The sequence below is a fragment of the Schistocerca cancellata genome, chromosome 9 (assembly GCF_023864275.1).
Source record: "Schistocerca cancellata isolate TAMUIC-IGC-003103 chromosome 9, iqSchCanc2.1, whole genome shotgun sequence".
In the NCBI taxonomy this organism is placed as follows: domain Eukaryota; kingdom Metazoa; phylum Arthropoda; class Insecta; order Orthoptera; family Acrididae; genus Schistocerca; species Schistocerca cancellata.
In genome coordinates, this window is record NC_064634.1 from 286,506,504 (window position 1) to 286,531,516 (window position 25,013).

At 40.1% G+C, this 25,013-nt stretch overlaps 1 protein-coding gene across 3 annotated transcripts in view; it reads right to left on the reverse strand.

Moving 5' to 3' along the window:
- Positions 1-25,013, reverse strand: part of LOC126100414 (protein I'm not dead yet-like) — a 241,891-nt gene that overhangs the window by 75,799 nt on the left and 141,079 nt on the right. For 2 of the 3 annotated variants that reach the window (XM_049911009.1, XM_049911008.1), the window contains exons 2-4: positions 8,610-8,781; positions 8,202-8,295; positions 4,730-4,844 (exon numbers count right to left, since the gene is read on the reverse strand). In XM_049911009.1, coding sequence (XP_049766966.1) covers positions 4,730-4,844; positions 8,202-8,295; positions 8,610-8,781 — 381 coding nt within the window. Of the gene's footprint in view, positions 1-4,729; positions 4,845-6,556; positions 6,675-8,201; positions 8,296-8,609; positions 8,782-25,013 lie in introns of those variants that run through there. The other variant, XM_049911010.1, reaches the window with a different exon arrangement.

Sequence of the window (25,013 nt, forward strand, 5' to 3'; positions counted from 1 at the left end):
CATAGCTGCATATCTAGTACACATCTACATCTTTATGTCATGAGACACCCTGTGGTAAGAGGGTGAAGGTAAAAGCTATACCAGAATTATTTTCTTCATTTCTGACTCCATTCATAGATGATGTACACCAAGAAAATTTGTCACTACCTGTCCATATTAGTATAAACCCAAAGTTCTCTAATTTTTTCCTGATGATCATTATGAAAGGTATAAGTTGATTTATATATTTTTTGAGTCATATAGTTTGGTGGGCTTTCAGAATTTTTAGAGTAAGGTGCTCTGTGATGCACAGCATATTTCTTATAGTGCCTCCCATTGGAGTTTGATGAACATTTAAGTGATGCTCTTGTGGTGACAAAACAAATCCTTGATGAAGCACAAGATCGCTATCTGTGGAGGAACATGTCGCATGTGATCTTCATGGTCTGTGATCACTGGTATGTCACATTAAGTAATGTTATTGTGTAACTAAAATTTAATAGATTGCTTTTATTAGTCATGCATTTTGATGATCAGCTGATTGGATCAAACACTGATCACCTTCAATTCTTCCTGCACTTAGCAACAGTTTATGATGACATGACATCTCTGTATATGACTGTGTTGTAAGCAAACTTGTGGAACTGGTGTTGTTATAGATATTTCAAAATTTCAACTCCTAATGTAAAATTTTACTAACAGTGCACCCTTCCATTTGTCTCACATTAGCTAATTTTTTCCAATTGTTTATCAACAATTCATTACTTGCAGTTTTTGGGATTTTATTATCAACAGCTTTTCCCCTGATGTTTCTTTATCATTTCCCCCACTTTGTATAACTATTGAGAAATTTTTTGGAACATTTCCTTGACTTGAGCATCATGTTCATCTTACACTTTGTCATTACTGTTTCCAGTCCATCTCTTCTTACTAGGAAACAATTTAAACATAAATGAGTTGAGACTCAATTACATTATTTAACTTACATGTCTATTAGCCTTTGCTCCATAAATTCTGTCTTAGTGGCTGGAAATAAATATTCCTAATCTAATATAGCTAATTTTGTACTTTGCCTTTACATTAAAAATGTAAGTATATAGATGCTAGCATTTCAGATAGAAGAGCAGCATGTTCTTACCAAATGGTAAAGTGTCAACAATTGGTGACCAGCTAACAATCACAATTACACTGTCCAGTCATACTCATGTGACCACCTTTCAAAAGCCTCAATAACCAACTTTTGCAGCATTGTCTGGTGCAAGACAGGCAGGAAGAGAGTCAGTGAGGTTCCAGAAGGTACTGACAGGGATGTGCAGCAATATCAACTCCAGTCCCATGGCCAGCTATGCTAGGTTTCTAAGTTGAGAATCCATGGTGTGAACAGTCCAATCAAGGTGGTCCCACAGCTTCTTGATTGAGTTTAAGTCTGGAGAGTTTAGTGGCCAGGGCAGAATAGTAAAGTCATCCTGATGCACTCTAAACCATGCATGAGCACTGTGAGCTGTGTGACATGTTGTAATGTCCTGCTGATAGATACCACTGAGTCAAGGAAAAATCAACTGTCTGTAGGAATGGACATGGGGCTCAAGCATAGATGCATACCATACTTGGGTTGATCCACTGTGCCTTCCAGGATGAGATCACTCAGGGTATGCCACAAGAACATTCGCCAGACCATTATATTCCTTAGTCATGGCTCGACCCTCCCAATAATTGTTAGAAAGTCTTTGCTTTCAGATGTGCTGCCAATATAAAATGGCTACCTCCCTCCACTCAGTGGACATCCAGTTCTGGTACTGGTGTGCAGACTCCAGCCTTAGCCACATATGAACAACAGTCAGCATGAGTGCATGAACTATGTGTCTGCTGCAGGGGACCATATGCTGCAATGGTCATTGAGGAGATACTGCTGGTAGTCTGTTGGTTCAGCTGGGCAGTCAGTTGCTCAACAACTACATGTCTATTCACCTGTACATATCTCCATAGCCATCACTCATCCCTGTCATCTATGGCCCAGTTGCCTCAGCACCAGCTTTGGATAGCACCATTTTGCCATGCACAGTATACTTTATCCATGGTAGCAGGTGAATGATCAATAAACTTAGACATTTCAGAAATGTTTACACCTTTGACCTGAAAGCCAATGATCAAGCCCTATTAATGTCAGACAAGTCACTCCATTTCTACATTATGACAACAAGTGCACTGTTTTCCGCATCTCCCCGAAATGTTTTATATACCCTTTACTGTTAGTGCTGCCACCTGCCATCTGTGAGTGGTGCAACTGATGTTGATCAGGGATGATGGTCACATTAATGTGACTGGACCACATACTATACACCAGAAAAAAGGTAAAGATAGAAAATCAGGTAACATGCTGGTGGTGAAGGAAACAAAAATACTTCCAGATTACCGTATTTACTCGAATCTAAGCCGCACTCGAATCTAAGCTGCACCTGAAAAATGAGACTCGAAATAAAGGAAAAAAAAATTTCCCGAATCTAAGCCGCACCTGAAATTTGAGACTCGAAATTCAAGTGGAGAGAAAAGTTTTAGGCCGCACCTCCAAATCGAAACAAAGTTTGTCCATTGTAATATGAGACACAATTTAGGTCGAATGAATGACGATACAGCTACAGTAGTTTGGTTCGAGTCTAAGCTTAGCAGTTAAGCTTTACCACGTAGCCATTGCTATGCGTCAGGCGCTCCGTCTGTATTTATATGGGTGCCCTTCCTTTTTCACGTGCTTCGTCTGGTTTGAATCGATTGCTTATTTTGCTTTGATCTGATAATTTCCGTTTTCTTTGTTATAGGTGTTTGCGTCACTCTTAAGCTGAAAATGCATTACTGCACTGTGTCATGCATTGTTTGTCGCATTCTGATAGTGCGTGTTTACGGCCTGTCGCGGCTCGCGGCACGGCTTGCTTTTGTGCGCGCTACCGCCGCATACAATAAAAAAAAAAAAGAGGAATTGTCTCATTAGTGAAACAATGGCAAGAGACCACAATTTGTTGTTACTTACACTGCTGCTTTCTTCGATAATGATCAACAAGAATCAAATAATAGACTGCGTATGATAGAACATGTTCTGAACGAAAGTCAGGCGAAAATTTTTCTCCGTTTGAAAATCTTTGCGGTCGCTTCTTTATTACATCAAATTCTGCACAGAAATTAGAGTCATTTTAGATTTAAAAATCTAGTCACTTGCCGTGCTTCATTTCTGACTGTATCACTATTAGGCATAAGAATAATACGAATATAAACATGACACGATATGTGTATTCTTCCGCGTTTGCTGTTGTCTCACTCTAGTTTCATAGTTTATTAGGCAGACAGGATTTAAATGAGATAGCAGCAAACACGAAAGAATACATGGCAAAATGTTTATATTCGTATAATTCTTATGGTGAAGAGAATACTGTATATGATTCAAATTTCATCAGGTTCCTATTAGCAACCATCTCTTCTCACAGATAGGAAAAAATTCAGAACGTAGAGTTGGCCATATTGACAAACATCCCAAACAGTCTTGCCAGTCAGATTTTCGTAGTACAGTGAAATTGTGCTACATTCGAAGATGAACAATACGGAATTTGTATTTACTTCGTTGGATAATGTATGAAAATGCAGTGGTCGAAAAAAAAGCTCGTCTTCCACTTTTTTTTAAATTTATTTACTGACGCTGAGATTTTGGCGCCAGTATTTATCCTTGTGCCTACAAAGCATGCCTGCATAGCGCTACATATATTCGGCGGCAGAAGTTAGTTGTGGCGGCATGTACCGACATTTTTCATAACTTCTGCTTGCTTTGCACTCGATTCTAAGCCGCAGGCGGTTTTTTGGATTATGAAAACCGGAAAAAAAGTGCGGCTTAGATTCGAGTAAATACGGTAAAAAAAAAAAGAATGAGAGAGAAAGAAAGAATGAAAATTATGGGAGATACTTAGACACTAGAAAATTGATAATGACCTGCTGACAATCCACATACTGAGCCTGAATGCTGTTGTTGGACATCCTTATCTTATTCAGCAGATCATCTTCTCTCATATTACACCCTCTGTATACTGATACTGGCTTTATAATCTGGCTTTCAAAATTCATATTATTTCATTCACACTATTCTTTACCCTCTGAATTCTCTTCCACAACCTCATTCTTTTCTCTTCTGCTTCACACAATTTGCATTCTCTCTGCCTGTGCCTGCACACTATTTTGATGTTTCCCTTTATTTTAATTTTTTATACATTGGCTCTCCCTATTTTTACCTTTTATTCATCTCCTTTTAAATCTCATTTCTCTTCTCTACTGATCACTGGCATGTTGTATTCAGTATTCTGGTATTTTAATTTATTTGCATTTGCATTAGTTTTCTTATATTTAATGAACTGAAAGGCACTTTAATGAACTGAAAGGCACTTTATGAAATGGTGTGATGAAAATGTAAAAATTATAATTGCTGGATTCATTTGTGAGTTACTGGTTGAAAATTATGATAACGATTAAGATTATGAAAAATATGATGTTGATGATTAGGTGTATCACATGGTGTTCAGATACTATTCACACAGTTGTGTACCAGTTTTCTCCACAAATGTGTTTAGCTAAATGTGCTGTCTCTGTTTCACAAAAAATTCAAATCAAGAAGAATTTCAACATATAATTGATATAAAATGTCCATTTGTTAAGTACCATAAATATGTTTTTTTTTTGTTTCATTCTCTGCAAAATACATATTTTATGTTAGACTTACAGCCTTCAGCTCTGCTAGTACTGCCTTGGCAATTGGTGTGACCATGGCTGTAGCTGCTGTGTTAGATATCCACATAGATACAAACATTGTAGTACCCATCAATCCAAATAACAACCTAAAACATCAGAAAAAAATCAAGGTTAACGCTGCTTAAGTGATAGAAATTATGTAACTCTCAAAGAAACAGGTATCTGTAAATGAAGAACATACACACACAAAACATGTATGAAAAACAAAATCAGATCACAAGGGAATTATCCAATTGTGATGGAAATCAGTAGATGTGAGGTTCATGTACAAACAAACAATCACAAATTAGCAACTCAATAAACATTGGTACACCTCTGGTCCTTACACAAGCAGTTATTAGATTTGGCATTGATTGGTAGAGTTGCTGGATGTCCTCCTGAAATATATTGTACCAAATCCTGTCCAATTGGCATGTTGAATCATCAAAATCCTGAAATGTTGGAGGGCTCTGCTCCAAATGTTCTCATTTTGGGAGAGATCCAGCAACCTTTCTGGCCACAGTAAGGTTTTGCAAGCTTCAGGACAAGCAGTAGAAACCCTTGCAGTATGCAGTCAGGCTGAAATGTAAGCCCAGGATGGCTTGCCATCAAGGACAAAGGGCATAGAATATCATCAATGTAGCACAGTGATAAAGGGAACCATGGATGACAACCAAAGGAGTCCTGCATGAAATGAAATGACACGCTAGACCATCACTCCCAGTTGTCAGGACATATGGCGGCCATCAGTCAGGTTGGTATCCCACTGCTGACAGGGGGTGTCTCCAGACACATCTTTGGCCTGAAACCTCACTGCCTGTAGTAGAATTGTCTTCAGTGAGGAGTCTCACTTTGAACAAAGTCCAAGTGACCAGTGAAGATCTGACTAGAGATGCCTCAGACAGTGGTGGGATACTAGCCTGTTTGTCACCCACCATACAGCCTGACAACCTAGTGATGGTCTGAGGTGCCCTTCATGGTAAGCCATACTGGGCTTACATTTCAGCAAGATAATGCCCAACCACATGTGAAAAGAGTTTCTAATGCCTGTCTTTATGCTTGCAATACCCTATCTTGGCCAGCAAGGTCAATGGGTCTCTCCCCAGTTGGGAATGTTTAGAGCATTGTGGGCAGGGCCCTACAACCAGCTCAGGATTTTGAGGATCTAACATGCCAATGGCACATAATTTGGTACAATATCCATCAGGATGACATCTTCAACAATGCCATCAATCGATGCCAAGCCAAGTAACTGCTTGCATAATGCAATATTCACCTGATCAAATTGTGAAACTCTTTCTCTTGAATAAATCATCCGTTTTTTTTTTTTTTTTTTTTTTATGTACACTCATCCTCTGATCTTCCAAATAACATAGAGTAATCTATTTTAAACTGCAAAAAGTATAGGATCGTTAATAAATATAATATATTACCAGTAGACTGCTAAGAGTATACATTATAAAGGTCCTAAAATGGAAATATCGCATTACAAGTATTCTAGCAATTTTTCCAAGGAAAAGTCATTAATAGAAATCTGTAAGCTGTATATTTCATTTCCTCTATTCATAAAATGAGGGACAGTCAAATGAAAACCTTAAAAGTATAATAAAAAATCGACATTTCACACCACTGTTTTGTAAGTTGACACTACTGTTACCAATCCATAATGTTAGGACTGCACTACAGGTGGCAGCATATTACAGACAAGCAAAACACAGCCATAATACTAGTTCATAATGTCTGCTCCACTTATGAAATGCATCAAGGAGAAACAGCTTTCTATTATATGTTTTCTGAGCAGTGAAGGTACGATACCTACTGAAATCCATTGGCAAATGAATTGCCAGTATGATGATACATGTCTATCACAGCAGCAAACATATGAGGGAAGTAGAAAGTTCAGAAATGGTATCACTCATGTGACACACTCATTGCCTTGTCAGGCACACTATGTTGTGGCATCAGAGTCTGCTGCAGCAGTTGAAGCCATTGTGATGATAAATTGTCATGTGATAGTGGATGAAGCAGCTCAAATCTGAATATTAGTCATGGTTCTGTGATTCACATCATTCATAAAGTGCTTGATATTCACAAAGAGTCTGCAATACGAGCGCCATGGCAGCTCACTCTGGACCTGAAAGAATGATGCATTAACATCCTTGAAGAACTTTTGCAGAATTTTGAACCAGTATGTGATGGATTCTTTGTGAGAATTGTTACAGGGTACAAAACCTGGGTACATTACCACCAACCCAAAACAAAGAGAGCAAACAAGGGATTGCTCCATTTCTCATCCCCAAAACCCAAAAAGTTCTGGGCTGTCATCTTCAAGGAACGTTTTAATGTCTCCCTTTTGGGATGAATGAGGCATTGCCTTGGAATACAACACAACTAGGGGAAACACCATCACCAGTACGTAATATTCCAAATGTTAAAAAATCAGCTTTGGCACGCAATAAGATCAAAGCGACATGGACTTCTGACTGCAGCAACATAACAATGCTCAGCCTGAAACTGTCTGTGCAACACTTGCTATCATTTATGACCTGCACTGCCATATTTGGCAGACCTCACACCGAGTGATTACCACATGTTTGGACAACTCAGAGGCAGTGAGAGAAAAGAAAATTCTTCTGATGAAGAGGTACAGCAGGTGGTGCATGAGTGGCTGCACTTTTTTTTCCACCAGAGGAACCCACACACTTCCTAAATGCTGGAGGAAATATGTCAAATGACAGAGAACCTAAGTCAAAAAATGATACACTCTTGTTCCACTTTTGTTCAATAAGAAGAATTTAGGTTTTCATTTGACTCCCTCTCACATAAGAATTGTTCTTTTAATTCACACAAAATTTTAGTTCTAAATTGCTCAATTGGTATCATCTGAATATCCATTAAATAATTTTTGTGAGGTGACCTCACTTGAGGATGATGGGTACGAAACTCATCAAAATGTTACTACAAGATGACGCCACCACTTGGCTGATCACCTGAGAAGAGTTCATCGATGACTTATCTTTGTGTGAATGAAACAGTCAAATATACGTATTTTGGCTGAATACAGTTAGAACTTCTCATCTAGAAGGAACTGTTTCACAATGATTAATTTTTGCTTGAGGTAATGATCCTCACTGATTTCTTTTGCAGTAACAGCCTATTCTTGCAGCCTGCTAAGTGGCCTCACAGCATCAGGCCATAGCAGACATGGCTGTGTAATACTGTGTAGCATTACAGCATTGTTGGTAGGTACTCTTCTGATGATATACTTATTAATTTCCTCAACAAATCAGAATCCATGAAAGTCTGGAATATGTGTACTATGTACTGTTGCCCAGAAGTTTATCGGCTGCTGTGCCTGCCACCCACAGCATTCCAGTACCATTTAGTCTGTATGTCATCCCCTGCACTCTATCTTGAACGTTTTGGCACTGAAATCAGCAATGAAAAAGGTTGAAGGAACGTACCTTCCCGGGCTTGTGCCAATAACAAGTATTGCTCGTAATGCTATCCTTTTATGGAGGTTGCAATGTTCAACTGATATGGCAATAATCAGCCCACCTGTAAAAAAAATGTTATAATTTTTTAAAATTATATTCTTCAATTCAGACATAGAAAAAAAGCTAATTAATTTTTTTCCTGTGAAGCCGTCTTTGAATTTTTATTTAATCATTGTTAGAGTACCTTACTCATGTTTTACATTATCATATGATGACATAGTGTAAATTAGACTACAAACTTAGGATATTTTACAGTATTTTGACTTGCTAACTAGCAGTTTCACATGTTATTGCTAAATTTTTTGTCTGAAAACTAAAGGTACATGAAATACCTCTAACTTTTCTAAGTATAATACAGAGAGCTATATTACCAACCTATGAACATCATATTTGTCTCCTTGAGATACTGTATACAAACATCATCCGTGCTGAGTATTCCAAGCAGAGGGAACAAAACCACTGGAAGCAATGATGTAACTGGCAAAGGAGCTGCCTCTGTTATCCAGAAGAGAGCCATCACAAGCACCACATAACCACATCTTGCTTCCTGAAAAAATAGGAGGGAAAGCTAAATTAAAGGCAACTATTGTAACATATCAGCTCTAAGCCTGCTTTGCTTCAATATCCTCTTATTACATCTAGCATATTAAAGAAGATGGTCCAAATTCCTGGCCTCCTGCACAGCTGAATACATGCAGCCTTTATTCAGTCTGAATTGCAATTTGGGGTGTTGCTTACATATGTTAAGTATTGTGCATGAAAATGCACAGAATTTATGGAATTCCTGCTCATTCAGACACTGGCAAATACACTGTGGACTTACTCACTGGAAGAGAACATATTGGAGATACCAGTGAGAAGCATCTCCCAGAGTCTAGCTATCATCTGGTGAATGGGTGAACCTTCCATAATGTGATTATAGTTTGGCACTTCAAAAAGGTTTCTGGTACTTGTAGAATACTCTTTCAAGAGTTTTGGAGCTGATGCGTATGTCAAGGAATTTTCCCTGTGATATGAAGAAACTTTCAGAGTATTCACTGATAAAATATGCAAGTAGTACAAGAGATCCTGTCAGCAGGCAGTAACACAGAGTGTGTTGTAGTTAGCAGAGTAAGGAGTAGGACAAATGGGAATGCCATTAATAGAGGCAAAAGCTGATCAGTTTGTGGACACTATGTTGATTGACAGAAAGGGCTGATTATCAATAATTTTCGGGAGATACTGTGGACTCATAAAACTGAGAAGTCAATCATGGATTGTTATGGTAAAAGCTCAGTTTTGGCTTTCTGCTAAAAGTATTTATTTTCAGCAGATTTTTATCTTATGACAATGAAAGTAAATATAATATTTCTAGTTCAGTTCTGTGAAAGAGGTCCCTGATTGTATTTTCACTTAGGAAGCTTGAACGTTTTTGGCCAAAGATACTGCTGTAGACATTTTTTTAATGTGCGAGTACATTGTATTCTGTACATTTTAACCTAAGGATTAGATTTTGGTTGACTCAATGCCTACTTTTCAATTATTATCCCAAGAAGTACTCTTTGTTCCTAAGATTCCGATAACATCAGAGGAACCAGTTGTTTGGACAAAAGGAGACTGTGTGTAAGATATGATACACCAGTTATATTTTGGATTTTGGACTATAATCAGATAGTTACAGAACTCATATTTGTTGTCTTGGACTTGAGAGTATTCAAACTGCTCTCATGGGTCCAAACAAGGTTGGTTACCACTGTCAAAACAGTGTCACAAGTGTGGGAATTGATCTAGATTCATCACCGGAGTATTTACAATTTGGATTTACCTCATGAATCATCTGGTCTGCTTGAACGGCAGCCATAAGCACTTCTTTGACCATGCAGAGAAAAAGAGACTTACAGTATGTGTTTTACAGTAACAGGTCTCAGTAAGGTTTCATTCCATGCAATTTTTGTGTAATCCCTCAGAGGAATCCGCATTGGATACACTACACCTATGATTAATGATAACTATTAAACTACCAGTATAGAAGGGGTTTATTATATAATACTCAGCGATCTGCAATCAAAGCATAATTGTCATATCGTTTCCTCAACTCTGTCAGTGCCTTCCAAAAACGAACTCCTTTTGCATCTTGAGAAGAAACATCTGAAAGATGCACTACAATTACTCAATTAATGCACCTATTCCTAACGGGCACAAATCAAATGTACGTCTGCTGATAATTGTGCAGGCGATGTCTACTATCAACACTGCATGAAATGATTGCAAGGACAGTGGGCCATATGTTAAATTTATGCTAGAGATTTCAAAGCATTTATTTTGTATAGAGGATACGCATAAGGCAGGAAATTTACCGCAACGTAGTCATCCTCTGAGTACGCCGGTTATTGTCTCACGAAAACACCTTTGCAATCATTGTTGGTGATTATGTCACGCTCCCTGTTGCTAACCATTACGATTTCTAATTTCTGATTACGGAGTTGTAGTTTGCTGGAACCTATTACACTGTATTGCTTCTCTATAATAATGAAGTTGTTTATTTCCTATTTGGTTCTTTTAAATCGTATTCACTAGTAAACTTTTCTTATCATATGGAAATTAGCAATGTCATGTCTTTACTGCGTTTCCACCGTATCGTGAATCATATTACAATGTTGTTATGCTGCAGCATCATTGTTCGTAGAGCATTTTACGTGCGTGACTCATGTAATGTCGAATGGCAATGGCAAATCAGCTACTTTCCGCCACGATTCGATGGTTGGCATTTATTACCAGATAGTTCGAAATGCTACTTGCTGATTTTGAGACTCAAGCTTGCAGCAGAATAAGGGCCCGTTTAATAGCTTGTTTGATCGAATGACCTCTACTTGTCTGCGACGTCTGTTCTCTTGTTGACGCATCCTGCTGTGTGCAAGAGAAAGAACAAAATTCCTCCACTTGGCACATTGAAGGTGTTGATATCATAGGGACTTTCGTTTTATTATGTTGGTGAATGTAGCGTACGGTACTGAATATTTCATTTATGCACCTATTTAACGTGTTTGACGTGTTTCAGTGAAGTGCATAAACTGGAGTATTGTGCCGTCATAAAATTATTTATTTTCATTGGTTTATTGCCAACAGAAATCCATCAAAAGTCAGTGAAGTTTCAAAAGAACTTATAAGAAATGAATAACCGAATTCAAAAGTGGAAGTACGGTGCCCCTATTGGAGGTGAGTTACATGTGGAATGTCCCAAAGCTTTAATCACTGATGGAAGCTTGTGAATATGCTGGATATATTTGACGATCATGGTTAAATGTGCATAAATCAGCTGTCGTCATAGCTTATCAGAAGGAATATGGGGTATTGGATATGAAGACTGTAATGAGAGACACAAGTCAGTCAGTTGTCTCCAAGGGGCTCTGAGCACTATGAGACTTAACAGCTGTGGTCATCAGTCCCCTAGAACTTAGAACTACTTAAACCTAACTAACCTAAGGACATCACACACATCCATGCCCAAGGCAGGATTCGAACCTGCGACCGTAGCAGTCGCGCGGTTCCAGACTGCGCGCCTAGAACCGCGAGACCACCGTGGCCGGCAGTTGTCTCCAAATACAGGAAGCTAGAGCTAGCCTCTGGGTGATGTCTGGCATACGTTTTAGAGGAAGTCGGAATTTCACAGGAAAATCTCAACAAAACCGGGATACAAGGCAGCCCTGGTAATGATGTGCAGTTAATCCTTCTGAGTCCCAACAATATGAAAAAAATTATTAAAAAGTTTTCCACAAAATTAACATTATCGTATTAAACAACAAATACAAGAAGAAATTGGCAAAAAGTAAACAACATCTTTTTAAGGGCGTGGTTTCACTTTGAAACCATTGGGAATTACTATAGGTTTTCAACCACCAATCATTTCACGTTCAAAATGGTTCAAATGGCTCTGAGCACTATGGGACTTAGTATCTGAGGTCATCAGTCCCCTAGAATTTAGAACTACTTAAACCTAAGTAACCTGACATCACAGACATGCATGCCTGCCTGTCGATCCTGCGACCGTAGCAGTCGCGCGGTTCCGGACTGAAGCGCCTAGAACCGCTCGGTCACAAAGGCAGGCTCATTTCACGTGATATATTTGAAAGCAACTTCGCATTTTTACTAGACACAATCCCACATTTCGAAACACACATGAACTCGAAATACCTAAAACAAATTATAGTCTTCCATAACAAGCAAGAATGGACCTACAATTTAAGAAAATATAAATCAAATGTACATTCCGCCCTAGTAGCTTCATTTCGAAACAACCCTTAAAAGCAATAGTACAAACTCAAATTTATGTTACAATAAGTTTAAATATACTTACTTTCATTGTCAGTGATCTCAATATGACCACTAAAAAAAAATGAAAAAAGAAATACGCGTATCATAATCTCCTACAATTACGTAGCACAAGTCTGCGCCAACTGTTGCTTTGAACCCCGTAATGACGTCACAGAAGTACGTCTGTGTACCACAAGATGTCCCTATCTTGGGATATCATCGGCAATTTCATACGAAAGGCACTGGTACTTCAAAACAAAATTAATATAACGGCGGTTTCAGGCTAAAACCACTTCTGTTGAAAGTATTAAGCACTAGCTTCACAGTCCATCTGCCAGTGTTCCGTTTGTCTCACAGAAAAAAAAAAACAGTTAATCCAGGAGAATGGCCCTGAGAGATTTTTATTAATATAGTGGGCATATTATTATGTACTACTTATTTTTAATTGTGTTGATGGAAAGATATTAATTGTCTTGCATTACTGTTTTGTTAAGGATAACCAAAATTTACTAGCCTTGGTGAAAACTGAACATTTTGTGAAAATAAATGATTGTAATGTACTGTTGTTAAGGTGTTTAAAAAAGTGCCACATATTTCCACAAGAGGTGGCAGTAGATAGAACCAGACGAAAGTTCCTATAATGATGTGTCTGCAAACCAATACCTGTTGTATCTGTTCTCTCACTCCCATCCGTCTGTTATGTAGAAGTATTCACCACAGGCAGCGCTGCATGTGGTTACCACACCCTTAAGCCCTTCTTCACAGTGAATCATGCATGCTCTCAGATCCGCCTGGCTCCATTCTGATTGCGTCTCGTGCATTGATCACGCAAATTCAAGTGCTGGCACGCCAGTCAGGATCGACAGAGAAGAGATGGCTGTGAGAAGACGTCAGCCAATCGCACACTGACTGACCCATCTCCAGGACAACAACGCAACAATAGCTGCCCACATGTGAAGAGGACATAAGCACTGTGACTGACTGGTAACGGCTCAGTTAAATAGCAGCTTCAAGATCAGCGACTTCCATAGCAGCGTCAACGCTAGTCACTTCACTTGTAATCTCTATGTAGCACTGACTGGGACTATCTATACCAAAGAAGACTGGTCATTTCGTATGTCACTTGCTTGCGACACATCTGTGTAATTGCAAAAGCCAAGTATTGTAATTTTCTTTTTGTATTAAAACTCATTAATACGATTTGTTTGAATGTTTGTCTAGCGAACCGAGTATGTAGGCTTCCTAGCGCTATATACATGCACCTGTCACGTCAGCACGTTTTCTTTGGGTTTGGCGTACATCAGTGCCTCTAAATGTCCCCATAGCCAGGTCTGATTAACAGGAAGACAACGCTATGTGACCTCCTCGACCAGAATCGTCACCCATAGAACCTTGCGGTGAAGTACCTACTGCCGCACAATCCGTAGAAAACGGGTGGCGCCCCATCGTGTGTGAACCACAGCCCTTGTCTTTCTGCAAGGATAACGTTCTACAATAGCACTTGTAGTTCATCGTGCAGAAATTAGTGATGTGCAGCACCTCGTTCGTAATCAGCGTGGTAAAGAGTGTAGCCCGATGAGTCTGTCACCGACAATTCCTGCTCGTACATTCTTACTGAAGCGATCCTTATGTCTCACCTCCTTGATTGCTCGAGAATTTTCACCTGCCAACACGTGCTAATCTCTTGTGTAATCTCTTGTGAATCCTGCATAAAAATGTTTTTTATTCCAGTTACTGTACAGTAACTCCAGCTGCAAAATGACTATGTGGACGATATGGCCTATTTTACACCATATTTTTTAATTCCATATGATGATGCTTTGTTGAGTGTATTTATATGTTTTGACGATGCCATTACAGCTTTAGAGCATGGTGTAGAAGAGATCTGAAGATGGTCATTACTTCCTGAAACCGGTCATCGTAAAAAAAAATAAAAAAATAAAAAAAATAAGCATTTGACAGTACCTGGATCACTGTTTGTATCCGCGACTATGTGACAGCTTGTGTATCCTGCATACACCACCGAATACTATGGATTACTCGTCACAAATAAAACAAGTTAAAAAGTACCTCGACAGGTACTACTTTCCAGGAATGTAATTATATCAACTTTTCTTCTAGTTTTGACCAAAAGTATCTCCTGCAGGGACATGTGACTCTGTTTTGTAAACACTCTGTACACATGCGGAGGACGCAGGTAATCGCTGTTTGAATTATTAATTTGCAAATGTCACAGTCAAGTGGAATGATCTTGTTATTAATAAATAATCAACAATAATTAATTTCAGAGAAAGACCTCAACTAAATCCATCACCACGTAACCTGTGCCTGGGCTGAGACGCAAGACATTAAGACCTAAGACATTGATTTTCAACCTTTCTGAGGCCTTTACCTCTGAATGAAAACAGATATTAGCTGGTTCCCCGCTTCCCTCTCATTCATCTTCATCGACATTAGCCCTAACTATATTTTAGAATGAGAAAGAATTTTCTTTGAATACCTGTATTTTTAAAATGACGAAAGGTAAATGATATTTAGTTTTTTTAGGTGTTTTAATAAATCACAAGCTAATGAGACAATTGGTAACGCTTATTTCTAACAACCTTTTTTGATAGATTAACGAAACAATTTTCAGAACAATGCGGGTGTTACCTAAAACTCCTCACAAAAGAAAACTAGTTATCCACATCGAGGGTACACGTTTGTTACAAAACACGCGCCCTCCGCACCATTTCTCTCACTAGCGATACCTGCAACGCATACATCCTGCACCCTCAGTTCATATTAAGCAAATTAAAATGTGTGTAGTTTACTTACGTCTACTCTTTGGAAAGCACTTAAATACTGGCAGAAATTGCTCGACATCAGGCAGCCAATGCTTTGTGTTAGACCACTGCTGTCAATTATAATGATAATAATGATAATAGAGTGTAGGCCCTGCAGCAGCGTAGCAGCCATTATATAGTTACTGTTGTATTGTGTTGTCAGTTTGTTTATTGTAGCGAAGTGAGTAATGAAGCAATTCCTGATCTATTGCAGTAACTACAAATCAGTTTTACTGTCATAGGTGCATGGTACAAAGTATGTGCGTAGTGGACCAATTATTAGAGGAAGATGGTATTCATACATTTGTTTCATAATTGGTAACCTCCACAGCATTGTCAAGCGTTAATGCTAGTGACTGAACAAGAAAATTAATTTTTGGTAATTCCATTCGACAGTATTACAGTCTTAAGAAATAGTGATAATAGCAATGATCTTTTAAAATAAATTTGTTTCCTGGCTGACATTCTATTGAACACTTTGGTTTTTAACCCCCAGTAAATTACGTTTTACCCGTCAAGAAGCAATAACCCCCAACTTGGGAATCACTGATTTACAGAAACTGACACTTCAAATTCACCTGTGAGAAAACTTTGTGCTAGAGAAGTGCCACCTGTGTAGAATGCTGGCCAGCAGCAAATACGAAAATTGAATTTCTGAGAAACGTTCTGATAGTTTTAAAAAGAGACCATATTTTCAAGCCAGAAATGAACAGCAATCAAAGTATGGAGTGGAACCTACACCCAACGACGTGAAATCGGCACGTCTACTAGAAAGTAATACAGTATTTTTGAGACCATGGATCAGATTCTTCTGACTGATTAACTTGCAAAACAACAACTCTTGAGTAACACGCAATTCTTCTGGATCAGCTGAATGAAGAAATCGAGTCAAAAGACATGAATTGTAAAACCGAAAATAAATCATCCGTCATCACGAAAAATGCGCATCAAAATGGGAAGAGCTCATATGGAAAACCAGTTCTAAGCAAAGAAGGGAAGGCAGAAAGGTGGAAGGAGTATATAGAGGGTCTATACAAGGGCGATGAACTTGAGGGCAATATTATGGAAATGGAAGAGGACATAGATGAAGATGAAATGGGAGATACGATATTGCGTGAAGAGTTTGATAGAGCACTAAAAGATCTAAGTCGAAACAAGGCCCTGGGAGTAGACAACATTCCATCAGAAGTACTGATAGCCTTGGGAGAGCCAGCCAGGACAACTCTTCCATCCGGTGAGCAAGATGTATGAGACAGGCAAAATATCCTCAGACTTCAAGAATATAATAAATAATTCCAATCCCAAAGAAATCAGGTGTTGACAGGTGTGAAAATTACCGAACTATCAGTTTAATAAGTCACGACTGCAAAATACTAACACGAATTCTTCACAGACCAATGGAAAAACTAGTACAAGCCGTCCTCGGGAAAGATGAGTTTGCATTCCGTAGAAATGTTGGAGCACGTGAGGCAATACTGACCATACGACTTACCTCAGAAGATAGATTAAGGAAAGGCAAAGCTAAATTTCTAACATTTGTAGACTTAGAGAAAGCTTTTGACGATGTTGATTGGAATACTCTCTCTCAAATTCTGTAGGTGGCAAGGGTCAAATATAAAGCGAAAGGGCTATTTACAATTTGTACAGAAACAAGATGGCAGTTATTAGTCGAGGGGCAGTGGTTGGGAAGGGAGTGAGACAGGGTTGTAGCCTATCACCGATGTTATTCAATCTATACATCGAGCAAGCAGTAAAGGAAACAAAAGAAAATTTTGAAGTAGAAATTAAAATCCATCGAGAAGAAATAAAAACTTTGAGGTTTGCCGATAACATTTTAATTCTTTCAGAGACAGCAGAGGACATGGAAGAACAGTTGAACGGAATGGACAGTGTCTTGAAAAGAGGTTATAAGATGAACACCAACAAAAGCAAAACGAGGATAATGGAATGAGACACTTAAAGAAGTAGATGAGTTTTGTTATTTGGAGAGCAAAATGACTGATTGTGGTCGAAGTAGAGGGGATATAAAATGTAGACTGGCAATAGCAAGGAAAGTGTTTCTGAAGAAGAGAAATTTGTTAACATCGACTATAAATTTAAGTGTCAGGAAATCTTTTCTGGAAGTATTTATATCGAGTATAGTCATGTATGAAAGCGAAACATAGACGGTAAATAGTTTAGACAAGAAGAGAATAGAAGTTTTCGAAATGTGTTGCTACAGAAGAATGCTGAAGATCAATTGGGTAGGTCACGTAACTAATGAGGAGGTACTGAATAGAATTGGGGAGAAGAGGAATTTGTGGCACAACTTGACTAGAAGAAGGGATCGGTTAGTAGGACATGTTGTGAGGCATCAAGGGATCACCAATTTAGTATTAGAGGACAGCGTGGAAGGTAAAAGTCGTAGAGGGAGACCAAGAGATGAATACACCAAGCAGATTTAGATAGATGTAGGTTGCAGTAGATACTTCGAGATGAAGAAGCTTTTTCAGCATAGAGTAGCATGGAGGGCTGCATCAAACCAGTCTCTGACTGAAGACCCCAACAACAACAATAGTGACATGCAGAAGATATGTCAATCGCAAAATACCTCCTGTCCATCTAGATTTCAGCACCTCTTGGTTTGTTATTTTGTCTGTTTTACCTCTTCTGTCGCTCTCCGAAACCACATCTCAAAGCTCTCTAAAGATTTTCTTCCCGGCACCTCAGCTTCTGATCGATAGAGCATAACATATGACTTTTTCTCCTTCCTTCTTCGTATTTCAACTGTTCAGTCTCTCCCAGTTTGTTTGACTACACTCCTACATTTAACATATTCTCAAGATCTTTGTTTTTCCCAAGTCAATGCTCATACCATATTCTCTCACACTGTCATCTACTCTATCATCTATTGTAAGTCTTTTTCCGTTTTGGCAACAAGCACTTTTTTCATCAGTCTTCTGACTGGTTCGATTCTACTCACCATGATTCCCTATACTGCGCCTATATCTTCATATTGGAGTTGCACTTACACTAAAAGTTCTCTATTATTTATACCCTGACTCGTGGCAGGTGGTCTAGTGCTAAAGTGTTTGTCTGAAATCCGAAAGTTTGTGGGAACAAATCCCGTTCGGGCCACGGAATATTTCAGTTGCCGTTCAGCCTAGTCTCCACCTCTCGATGATGCGAAGAGTCGTCAGGAACAGCACGTCGTTCAGATTCCAGGAAAAATTTTGGTCCCCTTTCCCCGACAGGGTTAGTTGGGCGGGTGTATGTAGAAAAAGGTAAGTTAATGCTGATGAGTAGAAAAAACGAACTCGTAATATTCGGATACAGCATTAGTAGTGTCCTGATTGACACAGTCATATCGTTTAAATGTCTGGGCGTAACATTGCAAAGCGATACGAAATGGAAAGAACATGTGGGGACTATGGTAGGGAAGGCGAATGGTAGACTTTAGTTTGTTGGGAAATGAAAGGAAAGTGTGGTTCATTTGTAAAGGATATCTCATATCGGACGCTAGTGCGACCTATTTTTGAGTACTGCTCGAGTGTTTGGGATCCGTACTAGATCGGGTTGAAGAAAGACAGTTCAGGGGCTAGATTTTTTACCGGCAGGTTCGAAAAACACTCAAGAATTACGGAGATGCTTCGGGATATCAGATGGTAATCCCTGATAGAGAATCAGGATTTGAAGCTGACTGCAGAACGATTCTACTACCACCAACATATATCGCGCGTAAATGCCAAGGAAAATGGAAATGCCGTGTGGCTAGTGCCTCCCGTCGGGTAGACCGTTCGCCTGGTGCAAGTCTTTCGAGTTGACGCCACTTCGGCGACTTATGTGTCGATGGGGATGAAATGATGATGATAAGGACAACACAATACCCAGTCCCTGGACGGAGAAAGTCTCCGACTCAGCCGGGAATCGAACCCGGGCCATTAGGTATGACATTCCGCCGCGCTGACCACTCAGCTACCAGGGGCGGACAATGCCAAGAAGAAAGGATACGAGAAATGAATATTCGTACGAAGGCATATGGACAATCGTAGTAGATGTTGGTTAGGTCCACGGAAGTTGCCGAAATGGCGTCCACTTGAAAGACTTGGCACCATACCTCTGAGACTCAAGGAATTACCGGGAAGGGGTTCTTCAAAAAGTAAGTTACACGTTACACATTATTGTGGCAGGCCAAGTAACTTTTATTGTATGCTGCGATATGCTTCAAAGTGACACAGATACTTCACTTTATTTCATACACTATGTGACCAAAGTCTCCGGACACTCCCAAAAACATACGTTTTTCATGTTAGGTACATTGTGCTGCCACCTACTGCCAGGTATCCCATATTAGCGACCTCAGTAGTCATTAGACATTGTGAGAGAGCAGAATGGGACGCTCCGCGGAACTCACGGACTTCGAACGTGGTCAGGTGACTGGGTGTCACTTGTGTCACACGTCTGTACGCGAAATTTCCACATTCCTAAACATCCCTAGGTCCACTGTTTCCGATGTGATAGTGAAGTGGAAACGTGAAGGGACACGTACAGCACAAAAGCGTATAGGTCGACATCGTCTGTTGACAGACAGACCGTCGACAGTTGAAGAGGGTCATAATGTGTAATAGGCAGACATCTATCCAGACCATCAGGCTGGAATTCCAAACTGCATCAGGATCTACTGCAAGTACTATGACAGTTAGGCCGGAGGTGAGAAAACTTGGATTTCATGGTCGAGCTCATAAGCCACACGTTACACCGGTAAATACCAAACGACGCCTCGCTTGGTGTAAGGAGCATAAACATTGGACGATTGAACAGTGGAAAAACGTTGTGTGGAGTGGTGAATCACGGTACACAGTGTGGCGATCCGATGGTAGAGTGGGGGTATGGCGAATGCCCGGTGAACGTCTTGTGCCAGGTGTGTAGAGCCAACATTAAAGACACAGTAGGAAAGAGGGGAAAATATGTTGCGCTACCTTTCTTAGGGAGCATATTCCATGAAACAAGCAACCCATTTAAAAACACAAACATTAAAATAAGTTTCCACACAAACAACAAACTACAGCAGTTAGCACTTCACAACTTAAAGAATAACAACCCCCCATACAAAAAATCTGGCATATACAAACTCAGCTGTCCATGTTGCCCCTCTTACTATATAGGACAAACTGGAAGAAGCATTGGGACACGGTTCAAAGAGCATATAGATGCCATACGCTTGAACAACATTTCAAAATCCACAATTGCCATGCACACAACTACTAACAGTGATGGAATAAAGAGCATTGAGGACCATGTACAAGTGCTGCACCATGCTGAGAAAGGTAGCCTTATGAATGTGAGTGAGGAGATTGAAATACATGTACATAAAAGCATATCACCACAAAATCTCATCAATGAACAAACGGAGTTAGCCAATGCAGCCTTTCTTCAAAATTTCATTCACCTGCTTTCCAAATTAAGGTAAAAAATAAAAAAATTTAAAAAGTCCACTTTTGCAACATTTATAATATTTGTAAATGATCATCCATCCGCACCCATTTACTATGCTCTCAATATATACTATAATATGTTCATAGTTGTAACATTTATTTATGTACGTCTCGCCCTTATCATTTACTTTTGTTCCAATGCATACCATAATACTTACGTATTATCACTGCAGTAACACTTTATAACTGACTGCTTTATTTGTTTATCTTAATTTTAATCAGTTCTCTTTCAATGTAAATAGTAAGTAATGTAGCATTAGCAATTTGTAAATATCTACTGTCACATACATGTACATAATGAAGAGTGGAAGTCTTTGTTATTGTTACGGTTGTAATATTGTCATCTTTGTGTGCATACCTCCATGTGACGAAACTTCTAAGTGTGTGAGCGGTGCGTTAAATGGTTCAAATTGCTCTGGGCACTATGGGACGTAACTTATGAGCTCATCAGTTCCCTAGAACTTAGAACTACTTAAACCTAACTAACCTAAGGACAGTACACACATCCATGCCCGAGGCATGACTGTAACGCCTAGAACCGCTCGGCCACTCCGGCAGGCAGCGGTGCGTTACATTATGATATACACAAAAAAGTCCATTATACACTTTTTGATGTTGCAATATGATAAATAACCTGGACTGGAACGTAATGGCGCGGATTCTTCATTGTAAGTAACCGAATCATCTTCCTTTTAATATAATAATAATAATAATTTGTTTACATTACTATTGAATCCGCCCGGTGGATTAACGACAAGGGCCGGTGTGCTGGCCAGCCTGGATGTGGTTTTTAGTCGGTTTTCCACATCCCTCTAGGTGAATACTGGGTTGGTCCCCACGTCCTGCCTCAGTTACACGACTCGCAGACATTTGAAACACATTCGCACTATTTCATGATTTACACTCGACGCAGACAGCTGGGGTACACTATTTCGGGGTATGGGGTGGCGGCAGGAGGGGCATCCGAACACCCCATAAAATTAACCATATGCCAAATCCGTACTTAACCCTGCCGACCCTGCGCACGATGCGAGATAAAGGCAGTAGCAAAAGAAGAATTTGTTTACATCACTTAAAATCGTCGTGAGGCACAATTACGACTTGTAATTCGAATACAGCCAAATCATTTTGGTATCTAAGAGTGAACACTCGAAACATGTGAAACAGCAATTAATTTTTTCCTTGAAAAAAATGAAGTTCTAGGAGTGGAGTCTTCCCTTAGCGGTTCGAAATCGACAGATGTAGAGGTGATTTCGGAAGTACCCAAAGGAAAGTATAGTACAATCATAATAAATAAATAATCTAGTCGATGACGTTGGACGCTCCATGGGATGATGTCAATAGGAAGTTGCAACGCCAGAAGACTGTATCGCAGGCTGGAAGATCGATTATTTGTACGAGAACTGTCAGTTTACCCTGAACGTAAATAAGTAGATGAAGAGATCCATTACTGATCGAATAGTCCACCGGAGTAATGGCGGTTCATATTGTCACCGGGCACAATATTTCGGCGATCAGACATGTCGCCCTCGTCAGCTGCGCTCACGAACTGAGCTCCTGAGGAGGCGCGGCCGGCTAATAACCCCGCGCCAGCGAGCCGCTCTGTCAGCCCCCGCAGCCGCGCCCTGGTCGCGAGATCGTTTTATTTGCTGTGAATATTTTTAATGGAACTCAGTGCTGGTTCTCAAACCTTTCTAAGATTATAGCCGCAATCTCGGTTGATGAAATCGTCCCTGGCGCGAATTTCTCCGGCCTCTCTAACGACGCTGTCCCAGTATTGGAAGTGTGTGCCAAGATCTTGGTACCTTTGTACTCCGTCGCGTGATTCTCGGTCTAACAGTGATCTGCGACCGCTGAAATGAAATGTCGAGTGACTAGGGCCTCCCGTCGGGTAGACAGTTCGCCGGGTGCAAGTCTTTCGATTTGACGTCACTTCGGCGACTTTCGCGTCGAAAGGGATGAAATGATGATGATTAGGACAACACAACACCCAGTCCCTGAGCGGAGAAAATCTCCGACCCAGTCGGGAATCGAATCTGGACCCTTAGGATTGACAGTCTGACGCGCTGACCACTCAGCTACCGGGGGCGGACGTCTGTGACTGCTGACTTGTTGCGACACATCAACTGAATGTGCCTTTGGTGTTCTCGGCAACGATCTTCCACGGCGCGCACTGTCTGTCCACCTTCCCACATTAACGTGGAATCTGGTATACATCGATAAAACCATTTAAAAGCAGTCTTGACCGAGCCAGTGTTACCTTCTGACCGGTTTCGGCCTTTTAATTACGGGCCATCATCAGAGGCCGCACTGTAAAAACAAAATCAACAGTGCTATATTACATAGAGAGGCCAATGTTATAAAAGTATACTCTAAACTAATGTATCATTACCCATCTGGATGACGGCGATGGCGCCTGACCCGCCTTGGAGGCCTCAGTCACTGTAGCTGATGCTGATAGCTAAGCAGCCACGAGTTATACAGGGTAGAGAGAGGGCACTCCAGAGCTTAAGGTTACGCCGTCAGCCATTGCGAAAGGACTTACATGTCATTTGAGTCCTCATTCGTAAATATTCGTCGTTTAAATTTAATTAACCAAGCAACGAGTTTATATTCATTTATAGTTCATAATCTATTTTACAGCCAGCCTCATAAAATGCATGACAATCAAGTATAAGTCGTTAACTAAGGTCCAGAGGGTCGTCTAGATGAAATAATTAGATCGTTAGTTACTGCTGTTTATTCGAAATGAAATGGGTTATTAATATGAAATTTATACTTAGTGACCTGTTTGTATTAGTAGTCAGTTATTTAAAGTCTTCAAAAACACTAGAAAGAACTAAATACATCGTTGAACATAGATGTGCCATCTTTTGCTACCTGTAATAACGAATTAGGACGCCGTTTCCATGGAGATATCCATGTTGAAATGTCTGTCAGTTGTCAAACATGTACTTGATGCTGGGCCGGACGCTGTGGCCGAGCGGTTCTAGGCGCTTCAGTTCGGAACCACGCTGCTGATACGGTCGCAGGTTCGAATCCTGCCTCGGGCATGGCTGTGTGTGATGTCCTTAGGTTAGTCAGGTTTAAGTAGTTCTAAGTCTAGGGGACTGATGACCTCAGATGTTAAGTCCCATAGTGCTTAGAGCCATTTGAACTTGACGCTGGACGTCAATATCACTCACCAAAGATAAAAGAGGCGTTGTTTACAGAAGTGGCGCTAGTTTAGTCATATTATGCCATTGCGGATAATCTGCAATACATCACTGTTCACAAGAGAAAACAATTTGTTACAAATAATTTAGAAACATTTGGAGCTTAGACGTTATACAAAATTATGGAATACGGCGCTCTTCCGCAACCTGAGATCATCTTTGAGGCTTCCCAATAACGCTCGTGTTTTATTGGGCGGGTAAAAAACAGTTTTTCCTTCATGTTTCTTCAATATGCGTCCGATTATAGCCGGCAGTGCGCCACTGTACGGTGGCTGGCTCTTCCTCTTTGACTTCTTCCGTCTCCGCAGGTTGTTGTGGTGGGACGGAGAGCACACCTATCTTGCCATTCTGGGTACCTGTTCATTCAGACTGCAGTTTTAGGGTGTTCTAGCTCCTGGGGCAGACTGTGTGCGTCTGAAATGTGCGCGCCTTGTGTACTCATGTTTTTAATACCCCATTCCTCTGCGAAGGGTGGTGGCAGCTGTCTGCATGCATATACATGCCAGTGTGCGTTTTCTTCCGATACACACCGTGGCCCAGGGTGCATTAGCTCTTCTCTTGACCATGACGTCCAAGAATGGTAATCTTCCTTCTGCTTCAATCTCCATTAAGAATTTTATGTTGGGATTTAAGGAGTTCAAATGTGTAAGGAAGTTAAGGAGTTTGTCCCTTCCATAGGGCCAGATGACGAAGGTGTCATCCACATAACAGAAAAAATACTTTGGTTTCCATTTGGATGACGCCAGAGGTTCCTCCTCGAAGCACTCCATATACAAATTTGCTGCCATAGCGACTCCTTCAGTTTGTTCATAGTATTCTCCATTAAACAATAAATACATGGAGGTCAGACATACCTGAGAAGGTCGTGAGCTTCTTGTCAAACTTATGACCAATAAGCTCTCGTAACTCTGGTAGACGTACTCTGGTGAATAACCAAACGACGTCAAAACTCACCAGGATATCTGAATCTTTCAC